The sequence below is a fragment of the Equus quagga genome, chromosome 2 (assembly GCF_021613505.1).
Source record: "Equus quagga isolate Etosha38 chromosome 2, UCLA_HA_Equagga_1.0, whole genome shotgun sequence".
Lineage (NCBI taxonomy): Eukaryota > Metazoa > Chordata > Mammalia > Perissodactyla > Equidae > Equus > Equus quagga.
This window is the reverse complement of record NC_060268.1, coordinates 181,492,667-181,504,143: the sequence shown is the minus strand read 5'-3', so window position 1 is coordinate 181,504,143 and position 11,477 is coordinate 181,492,667. Positions and strand designations below refer to the sequence as shown.

At 39.4% G+C, this 11,477-nt stretch overlaps 1 protein-coding gene across 1 annotated transcript in view; it reads right to left on the bottom strand.

Annotated features, from left to right (window-relative positions):
• Nucleotides 1-255: 255 nt before the first annotated feature.
• GLRX3 (glutaredoxin 3) overlaps nucleotides 256-11,477 on the bottom strand; it is a 32,387-nt gene continuing 21,165 nt past the window's right edge. The window contains exons 5-11 of the mRNA XM_046654165.1: nucleotides 11,163-11,335; nucleotides 10,865-10,926; nucleotides 8,618-8,675; nucleotides 6,718-6,770; nucleotides 3,974-4,013; nucleotides 3,797-3,889; nucleotides 256-518 (exon numbers count right to left, since the gene is read on the bottom strand). Of these exons, the coding sequence (XP_046510121.1) occupies nucleotides 468-518; nucleotides 3,797-3,889; nucleotides 3,974-4,013; nucleotides 6,718-6,770; nucleotides 8,618-8,675; nucleotides 10,865-10,926; nucleotides 11,163-11,335 (530 nt within the window). The 3' untranslated portion in view covers nucleotides 256-467. The remainder of the gene's footprint in view (nucleotides 519-3,796; nucleotides 3,890-3,973; nucleotides 4,014-6,717; nucleotides 6,771-8,617; nucleotides 8,676-10,864; nucleotides 10,927-11,162; nucleotides 11,336-11,477) is intronic.

Below are 11,477 nucleotides of genomic sequence, written 5' to 3'. Positions count from 1 at the left end.
GAAAAGATTTTCAGTTGAATTTTTCCAAGCTGTAAAGAGATCTTTGGCCAGCGTGGGGAGCCATTGGTTTGTTCTATGAGTTGTTCTAAATACTATTGTGGGTTACAGACTCTGTCACAGTTCTCCATTTTCTGATAACTATCTATTTCTTAACTGCTACAAGATGCCCACATATTATGAAAAAGATTTAAAGTGGGTTAATTACAGTAATGGTATGTTTAACATCACTATAAAAACACTTTTTTTACACAATTATTTTAATTGAATTTGAATATGTTTATTGCATTGTATTTTTGGTGGAAAAAATGTAACATACATTTATTTAGCACAACCTTGTGAAATACACAAAGTGTAACTGGGTAAGAAGCATTCTTCTACTCCTAGTCCATTTCTGAGGACTAAATCATGAACTGCTCCACTGTAATTAAATATCTCTTGCAATAGTTGGGCACCAAGTTTAACATTTATTAATTTTCTCCTTTCAGTATAGGCATCAATTCACCATTTTCTTTCAGTTCCTAAAAAGAAAAAAAAGAAAATAATATGTATATGTATATATAAAAAATGAAAACATTTAAATAATTACAGATTGCAACTATATCAGAGAACTAAAGAAATACCTTATTGGATTAAAACTCCAGTCTACCAACACACTCAAACTAAATATTATGCCATAAAAACTGAGCACACTATCAGATTACAAAATAAAGTTTAAAATGTATCCTAAAACCAACAGATTATTTAGCATTAGCGAACATAGCAATTGGAGCAAAACGATGAAGGCTCATATTTAAACAGCAATAAGTAGGGGAAAAACTTTGAGTGATTGAAGCAGCAATGTCATGTTAACATCCACTCACATACAATGCACGTGACACTGCTGCACCACAAGTGGTAAACATGCTCCACTCTCTCAATCCAACCTGGAAAAGCCACAGTACTAGCATGTACATGTAAACGTAAAGGCCAGAAACCATGAAAAAGACGTAATAATTCAGAAACTCCTTGTGCCCATCTTTCAGAATTAACATTTGGAATACAGCATCAAGCTTAAAATGTGACAATAAAGGATAAATAAGATATTCTAGTCTAAGATAAACATTTAATCTGATGTAACATTTCAGGTTATCAATCAATAAAGCCACAAAAACCCACTTGAGCTCCTCTCTGGATTAAACCCAAATAGGTGTGACTGTCATATGAACTCGACAACCCTCAGTGATGTCTTGGCATTTTCTACTCATTTAACAAGCAGAGATCCTGCGGCACCAAAGGACAAAGCAGGACTCTTCTGAGCACACGGCTCAGAAGGCAGTTCCATGCAGCACAGTGGCGAGGCCGGGCAGCCCTCAGGTAGAATCTGGACTCAACAGCTCACTGGCCCTGAGATGGCAGACAGCTCACTCAACTTCTCAGTCTGTGCTTCCTCATCTGCTGACCAAGAATGAGAACGCGCCTCTGTCAGGCTGCGGGGAGCATGACAGGAAGTAACCTAGGGGAAGCACTCCAGCAGTACGCCTGGCCCAGTGCAAGTCCTTCCACACAGCGATTCTCATCAACATCACTGCTGTGAATTCGAGCCAGCAGTTTAAACAGCAACCTGATCAAAATATTCTGACTCTCTCTAAACAAAGTGTTTTCAGTCCAAACATTCTGCAGGAGTGAACTGTTCACTCTTTAGAGGTAAGATGAACTCACTGAGCACATATTAGTAGCTATTTTTCTCAGGACATTAGACTGAGTCATTGAGTTACTGAGTAATTCATTTATTCAACCACCCATTCAACAAAAAAAAGGACTCAACGCTCCTACAGAGGCCAGCCAGAATGAACCCGCCTGGAACATAACTGATGCTATAACTGACCTGAAGGTGAAGAACTGCACTCGGTAAGAAACCGACCAAAATGGCAACTAAAGAGCTGTTCCCAGTTATCTTCTCAAAGAAAAATGTTAACAATATCACAAATTTCCAAATGTATATGTTCTTAGCAGGTGAACATAGAGTGTCATATAACACCCTGTTATAACCTAAAAAGAAGTGCCCACGCTGCTCAGCTTTAGAATTAAATCAGATTTATTGATTGTATCTTCCCAAGAGTTACCAATGGCTAAGGTACAGGCTATAAAACATTCAGACAAGAACAGGCTCAAGAGTATTTGGGGTTTGAAGACTGTGCTTACAAAAATAAAAAATATATATAAAATAACAAATGCAGATCTATTGTTGCTTCAGGGCTATCAAAAGCTACTATGTCAAACCTTTTTTTTTCTCTCCAGGAATGAGAGAGTTTAGTAGGAAAAATGCCTCAGTGACTTGCTTAAGAACTATGATGTCAAACGTGGAACTCGGCAAGAGATGAAACCCACGTGAACAAAATCGCAGGAGGAGCAGCCTCTGCAGTCAAAGGCGCTCACGCCTGTGTTTCTAAAACCTACCGGCTCACAGAGCTGACAGGGACGGGCTAGAGTTCTTCCATGTTAAGAAAGTACGAGTTAAAAACTTTCAGTTTACAACATACCTAGAAGCAGTACTGCTTACTACTTGCTTTCCACTTAAAACGTCAGAGATCTGACTCCAGAGAAAATCCTCTAACGGGTGAAGCAGGAGGAAGCGCTGAGCACCGGAGTAGCTCCACCAGCCCGACTTTATGGAAGTTCATGCTGCTCAGGCCCTCTCCTGTACCCACCCACGGCCACCCTCCTCCAACACCCGCTACGCAGGGTGGGCCTGGGGTGCGGGTTTGAGGATTTAAAGCTGCAGCTTCCCTCTGTTGTTGTGGGCTAACCAGTAGAGCTATGGAGCACACAGGTGCTGTTAGGTGGAGGCGCCCTAAGCTCCAGACTTCAAATTCTATAAGGAAAATCTGGCCCATTTAAAATTCTATGAGCGTTTACTTTAAGCAAACCAATGAAGGAAATTAATCATCAAAGACGTATAAGAAACAGCATCCTCCGAAAATATGCTTACAATCTGAGAGAGCTAACCAATTTTGTAGCATCTGAGACTCAAAGTGGGTCTTGGAGATGACCTAATGCAATCCTCATTTTCCTTTAGAAAACTGAGGTCAGTGACCTCAGGCTTCTGTGGCATGGCCAGCAAGGCCAGGCCAGCACTGGGACTCAGGCTTCCCGCCCACGGCCCGGTGCTCTTTCTTCACTCCATCACCCAAGTGCATGTGAGTAAGGCAGAAAGACATGAGAAAATAATATAATAATTATAATATATAAATATAAAAGGACAGGAGAACTTCAGGAGCAGGAGCAAAACAAACATTTCTGGCTGGAAGAATCTGTAAACAATTCACAGACAAGAGAGGCCTTTAAATATGGAAAACAGATTTAATTATGGAATACGCAAGGGAATCTAAAGCTGAGGAGACAGGGTGAAAAAAATCTGAAAACAGGGAAGAAAGTTCTACTGGAATTAGTACGGTGTGAGTAAAATCAAATTTTGAGCTTGCCATATAACTTAAGCCACAGAGTTTGGACTTTAGCCAGCAATCCCTTGGGGGCCACGGAAGTTCTGCAGAGGACCCGGAGCAGCAGGAGAGGCCCACGGTAACAGAGAGGATGCGACCAGCTCAGGTGAGAATAGTGCAATACAGCAGCGACAATGAGAATGACAAGATTTTATGGTCATACAAATGGTAATACTAATCTGGAAGTGACTGGATACGAGACCAGAAAAGAAAGGCGTCAAGGACAACCTCGAAGTTTCTGTTCAACATGAAATAATAATTATTAAACATGCCAAAATTTTCAGTTCTTTAGGACACCAGATGAATTCCAACCTTACCTTAACGATATCCAGACCTCCAACAAGCTCCCCTTTCACATACAGCTGAGGGTATGTTGGCCAATTGGAGTAAGCTTTTAACCCCTGCCGAACCTACGGAAACAAGAGGAACCCTGAAACCTTCCTATCAGACCCTAATGATTAAAACTAAGACAAAGGACATAAAAGAAAACTTACTTCTTCATCCTCCAATATATCAAACGTCTCATAATCAACACTACAAAAAGGAGAAAACATTTTAACAGGAAATATAGTTTTAAACAAAAATTTTAAAACCTATTTTGTGTTTTAAAAAGAGTCAAGAAAAGTACATAAACTATTTTGTTGCTAATAAAACTTACTGTGGAAAAATGGAAATGATTTTACTTTTTAATCTGGTAGATACAACACAGAGTAAATCACTCTAAGATACAACTTTATCTGGATGTTTCTCTAAACAATATTGGGTTAGACAGGGGTCAGCAAACTCTCTTCAAGTGTGACACAGTAAACACTGAGGGTCTGCAGGCCATCCCGTCTCTGCTGCACAGCACAGAAACAGCCCGGCAGGCAGTGAGGAATGGGTGTGGCCGAGTTCCAATAAAACTCTTCACAAAAGTAGGTAGCCAGCTGCAGTTTGCCAACCCCCAGGACAGATTCATGCTCATCCTTTACATGGGCCTGTCGTTAACACTCTCACTCCATTTCCAGCTCCGACCCCAGGCTGCTGCTTCTTAACCTACTGGAAGCTGTTGGAGCAGGAGGGAGCAGCTCTGCTTCCCATGGACACAGAGGGTGGTGAGCACTGGCTAGGCTGGGGGCTCACCAGCCAGGATAACCACACTGCCAATGAACACCGCCTTATGGAGGTCTGCTTTCCACACAGAAATAAACTTATTTCCGAACACACATGCTATTTTCAATATGCACAAAACCAGTGAAAGTGTTGTGGCTTTATACTGTATAATGAACATTACTCGTATAAATAAACGAAAAATCACTGCTTGAAACTCCAACCATATCTACTCAGAAGGATTTCATTCTAAGGTAGTAAGAATTCGTATGAACATATGACTGAATCCCTGCAGGGAGAAAATAGGGATATGTGCAGGTCCAAAAATTGGCCAAAGAAAATGTCACATAGGAAAAACAAATTTCAGTTTTCATAAAACCAAAATCACCTTCATATACGAAAAAATCTTATTTACTTAGTAAACAAGTTCCCAAGAAAACTGTCCATGGTGCAGGAAACACTCAAACAAATAAGCCAACTAATCCACTTAATATTTAATCAGCACCAAGTACCAAAAACTGGATGTCTGAAAGAAGAGCAAAGATTTAAAAAAGACCCTCACAAGGTAAGTCTCTCTTCAAGCTGCACTAAAGAAGGCAGATCTCCTAATCTAAATAGTATGATAAAAATAAGGAGCTACAGAACTATCTATAGGGAACCTAAGCAGTACTGGGCCCAGCGTAGGAACGCAGAATCATAAAAGCCAGGACATCTCCTACAAGTTCCTTATAAAGGGTACCTTTCCCACCTCAATATACGCTTGGTACTCAGGCCCTCAAGGCATGTGTATTCTGCCTAGCGAAGGAAATGGTAAGTGCAAGGACAGAGGAAAAGGAATAAAAAGCAAAGAGCCTCCTCCACATACTTATGACTCCCAGCAAGATCGTGGTCTGTTCAACCTAAAAGAATCTCAGAGGTCCCCATGGCCTCATTCATCACAGAGCCGATCCTGCTTACCAAGTCTAGAGCTGGGAGGGCATTCTCTCCCAAAGAAACCCCTCTGCTCTAGGATAACTGGAACTTCCAATCCAATCTGGATTAGACAGAAAGCAAAGTTATAAAGATTTTTCACCAAATACATGAGCTGAGACAGGCCCAATGTTGTCACGTCCTGCCTCATGACCCTGCAGAAGCATGCCTGGAGGGGACAGCTTGGGCTAGGGAGAGGTGGACTGAGTGTGTCTCACCGTGGAGCTGTGGCAGAAGGGAGATGGAAAGGGGACCGAAATAAATGATGACCAAAACCAAGCCAGCCTCCCCTAGGCCAACAGCAGGGTGAAGAAGGGGCAGGCTAGAGGCCACGGAACAACAGACTGACTACACTCTCCTCTGTGAGATGTCAGTCATTTGAAGAAATCAACCATTCTTTTCACATCTCTAAAGATGTATGTAAACCTGTGCTTCTCAACTCCTTTCAACCCTGCCCAAAAATGTCTAAATACTTTGAAGATCACTTTCCCCGTAACTTCATAGGGTTGGCTAATACGTTTAAAGCTATGATCAGAATACATATAATATTAAAAAGAAGCAATCATGAAGTAAGAAATAAGGAAGAGAAATAAGCAAAACCATTTGACAAACCTTATAGATCATGTGCTAAATATCTTCACATAAGTGGGTTTTTTTAATCGAGGTATAACAGACATATTGGTTTTGTTTTTAATCACAAAAATCAATTGCAATTTTCTTACCTGGCAGCTTCATCACTGGGCAGATCAAAAGCATAGGCAGTGCAATTTAACTTAGCCCACCTCTCAGATCCAGAGAATGGACCTTAACATGTGCCCTATCAGTTTCGTGAGCTGTTTAAAACTAGAACACTTTTTAAAGAAAATTAAAAATCTATAATACACTTTCCCTAAAATATCTTTATGCCTGTTAAGGACTTAGCTATTAACTTTCCTCTAAGAAAGCAGACAAACAGTTATTTCAGTGGTTCCCTGAGAACCTCCTTTATGTTACCAATAGGTTGACACTGGCCAGAAAATTCTACCGTGGTCTAAATTAAAGCATTTTCAATAAATTATGGTAAAAACAAACTGACAGATAAAAATATATGAATATAGACATAACAACTGAATAGCATCAGTGGCATAACTGGAAAGCTGGATTTTCTTAAATGTATCATTTGAAAACAAGACTGACTTACCCAGTACTATTTAGTATTTCCAGAATTTGTTTGCTGAATCCACATTTAGCTTCCTAAATTTAGGGGGAAAAAAAAAGTAAGATGCCTTACATTTTTGGTATGGCCCGCTGGCATGGCTGTATCTAATCCTTTGTCAACCAGGATGGCACTTAACGATGTGGCGCCACTATGACGAGCTTCCCAGTGCCTCTCCCGTCAAAGAGCAGTCAGAGAGGTGAGAACTCAGGAGGCCACCTCACACTCCCTGCACCTTCAAGAACTGACCCACTCACACAGCGTCCCGGATGCACAGCCCACACACTTATTTCGGTCTCTAACACTGGAGATGACGTGTTCTAGTCACTTACAATCTCTGAGGTCAAAAAGTTCCTCTAAGTCAAACCTCAACACTCTCCTGAGACTTCAGTTCCTTCTCTACTTCACTCATACAGGTGATCTCAACTCATTTAAGCTTTTTGCAATGATTATGATCATCATTTTTCTGTTCCAAGCTGGACTTTTAGTCTCATTTTTAAAATTTATCTTTACATTATAGAGTATCAAACTTTCTTGAGGATATGGAAATCTTACACTTTCTTACATGTCACAGGATCCCAAATCCTCCTCTACTACAGGATCCTCTACTCCTGGAGAAAAGATTTGGCACCACATAAACATCTTGAGTGTTAATAATTCTATCCCTAAAATGTACAAACCTTCCAGAGCTTCCAGAAAAAAAATCTTTGAGAGTAAAAGTCTGCTTTAAACAATCACCAAGAAGAAAAAACAAAAAAGATGACTTTATCACTACTGGAAATTATTAACGTCCTCTATTTTGTTTTAATAAATACAGTGAACCAGTCAAAGAATCTAGGTCCTAATCTAGTGATCACAACATGCTGAAATTTATGTTACCACTTTCTTAGTTATTATTAGTTTCATTGTAACAGTTATATTAACTAATCAGTTATATAAACTAATCAGTCTCACTATATTAATTATATTAATTTTCACACTAGTTATCACAACCTCATTCTCAAAATCACCCTGTGAGGCACCATGCTGTCTGTTCACAAGAGGGGAAAGTGAAGCTCTCCAAAGTGAAGTGACTTGCCCAACACATCTTGGCTGATAAGTGAGGCAGACTGAACATAACTGCCTGTCTTTATTCCATCAGCCTTGCCTCTCGGTTTTAGCTCCTCATCTCTGAAGTGGGCCAACTCCCTCCAGCCATGCCACCTCAGCAGCTGACTGAGAATAAAGTAAGGGACAGAGGCAGTTTCTGGAGGCCACCACTCCAATCCAAATACCAATAATAATTAGTTCTGCTCAAACTACCAGTGGGAGTGATCTATCAAACTTGATATTCAAAATAATGCACAATGAATATGTACTTTCATCAAAAAAGATCTAAGAACCATCCCACAACCAGTAAGAAGTGTCCAGCTGTTTCACCCATCCATATCAAACAAGTATTGAGCACACATCATACAGCTAGGGTTTATTGCTCCATCATCGACACTTCTGAAGGAGGATCTAGAGCTGCAAACCCAAGAACTAGAAGGTTCCCTACACTCAGGAAGTACAGTGACCAAACTGCATGCTACAAGAGATGACAAACTCAAATGGTGACGGGCCAGCAACTAACAGAACCAGTAAAGTGTTAACAGTGTTGACCATGTTGGCTGACAAAGTTTGGCAGCAGAAAGAAATGCACCCCACTGAGATGTTGATGATAAAGTCAAGCAAAATGTAGATTACTTTGTTTGATCTCCATAAGCACCAATTAAGGCCTGGATAACTTCCTGATACCACTATAGCTTCATTAGCTAAAGCAAGGAAAAAAAGATTTAAGTGTCCCCTTGTCGCAGATGTTAACATCAAAAGAAATTACAAATAAAACCATTTTTGAGTTCTTTACCTGTTTGTTTCCTTTCATAAAGAGCATCACAGAAGCTTTATTTGTCAGTACTTTGAGCCTAAAGAGAGAAAATTGATATAAAATGGCTCAGCTCAATTATTAAACACCACTTTTGCTCCGCTTCATGAGTAACATGCATATTTGAGGGATAGCAGGATGATAGTTCACAGCTTTGAGTGGTATTAAACAAGCAAATGCATTGACATTTTCCTTTATTTCATTCTCTCCCTAAGCCACTGTAAAACACAATATGGCTTTTTAAGGCAACGAATGTTCCTTCAAGTTGCAATTTAAGCCCATCAACTCACAGTACTAAAAAAATAATAATAACCAATTCAATAAGGAATTGCTCAATAAGGGGCCTATACATTGAGCCCATCCAGAATTTTCAGAAGTAGATCTTGTGTTCCCTTTTCCATCATGAGGCCGTGCAAAGCTCTACACTATTAAGTGCTCACAAGGTCATGCCTGCAGGGGGACATGCTAAATCTTGGAACACCAACTAACACCAGCTGCTAAATCAAATGCTCACATTAACCTTATGTTTGATATTATATACAATCTTTCAAACATCATGGTCTAACTTGCTGTCAGGAATTCTAACCATCTGTCTAGAGCTTAAAGTGTAGTCACAAATCTCAGAACTGTCCGTGTCAGAACAATGGACTGCTGAAGAACCTCCAAGTCTCACAGTGGTCACATCACCATGGCCTCCTCCTTCCATGGGTACCCTGGATCCATTCATGGCTCAAAATCTCATCACAGAATAAAGTTATCACAAATGAAACTCACAAATCATGCACAAAGCTATGTCACGTACACTTTCAATATAGTACAATTAGCTAATTCTCAAAAAAACAGTCAGAAATAAAGAACACAATGCTGATCCTTATCACTCACGTAGTGACCCAACTACCTGGATCCAGGGAACCAACCCAAGTCCCCCTGTCTCACCCACAGAGATGTCGCCAAGCACCAGAACTCGGGCTCCTGCACATTGTTTACCAGGAGCCGTTTAAATTACTACTCAAAATATACTGAATTTTACTTTCTATACAATTCTAGCCAGTTATCTTTTGGTGTCTGAAACCACAGGCGATACAGACGCAGCACATTAAGAAAAGAGAGAGGTCTGATGGAGACAGGGACATAAACAGCAAGAGTGTACTCAACAGAGGGAAAAATAAGCTGAAAGCAAATGCAAGCAAATAAAAAGCATGGCAGTCTTCTGAGGCCGCACAGCCTTCATGAGCCACCCAGGCTATATAGCAAAGAACGCAACTGAGGACAATGGAGTCAACAAAGGGACTAGGAGCATTACCTTCTTATAAAAAAGAAAGAGTGTAAACTATTTGAGAAAATGTGACACTTAAAGGTCAGATTGACATATATGGAATACCATTAATGAGGATTACTTTATTAATCAAAGACAGATAAAGGAGGTGTTTATTATTAAACACTTTCAGAAATTCTCAAAATGTAAACGGCAAGAAAATTACAAGAGGAAGTTTTACCTTACAAACTCAAGCCTCGACTATGAAAGGCTGATATACTACTATATTTCAAAATAAATTCCTTTTTAAACTCCTACATTAATTCATATTTATTATAATAAAAATCCCTTTGTCTCCCTACAGGCCAAAGTCCAAAGCTTCTATAAGATAAAATCTCTAAAAGCTGATTGAGATCCTTCATAAAACAAAGAGAGACAGATTTTACAGCTCAAAAATCTCCTTGAATTTTAAGTTATCAAGGTTTAGACAGGACATGAGAAATCTCCAAGTGTTTGAGAAATCTCCACATGCACTACATACGCAGCATTTCCTTTTCAGTGTTCTAACAGGACAGTGACAGCAGCAGGCATCAGGACTCCATATAAGAAAACACAAGTAAGCCAGGATTAGGCCATGAGCAGGAGCTGTTACTAAAACCTGACCACCAAGACAATTGGATCCTGGCTCTGAAATGCAGAGAGAGAACTAAAACTTGGTCATTCCATTGTGACAATGATATTTTTATAAAAACAAAGAATATCCTCCACATAATCATTAAACTGGTGAAAAATATCTCCAGTCTAAATTAGACCTAGTTTGCATGACTAGCTTGACTGCAAACAACACAACTATGATATTGGCATAAAAAACAAATTCTGATTTCTACATAGGAAGAGCAATGCAAAAACTGAGAATTAAAAAGTATTTTAAAAATAATAAATGGTAGACTATTTGCAACTTTTAAAACACTTACCTTTCCTCTAATTTGGGAGCTTTGGGGCAAATTGTATCTAGTTCTTCAGACGCTTCTAGCTCCTGAAATAAGCATAGATGTAAGTTTAAGAAAACATTTATTATAACATAGCTCTCCTTGGTCATATCATAATACAGAATATTACTCAATCATCTCACCAGAAATACCTTGTATATATTCCAGATTCATATTAATAAATGTAGAGATTCTTAAGAAATGTATACTTTAGACTACAGCACTTATGAAGGTAAGCTCTAAGTGAAAACTCTTTATAAGGTACAGATTTCTCAATTCTAACCTTAATTATGTCAAGTCCTCCTACGAGCTCTCCAGAAACATACAGCTGGGGATAGGTGGGCCAGCTGGAATAGGTTTTGAGGCCCTGACGAACTTCTTCATCTGAGAAGATATCAAAACTGCTAAACTGAATATTATGTTTGTTAAGAATTTCCACCATCTGTTTGCTGAAACCTGCACACAGAAAAAGAAAATAAAGAACTTAGCTTCTCCCTCCCTCATTAACATACACACAATTTTAAATTAATTTAGAGTACATATTATCTACTAAATATAGGTGTCTGCCTCTGTTTTAGCAGTGATTGAATCAGCATGG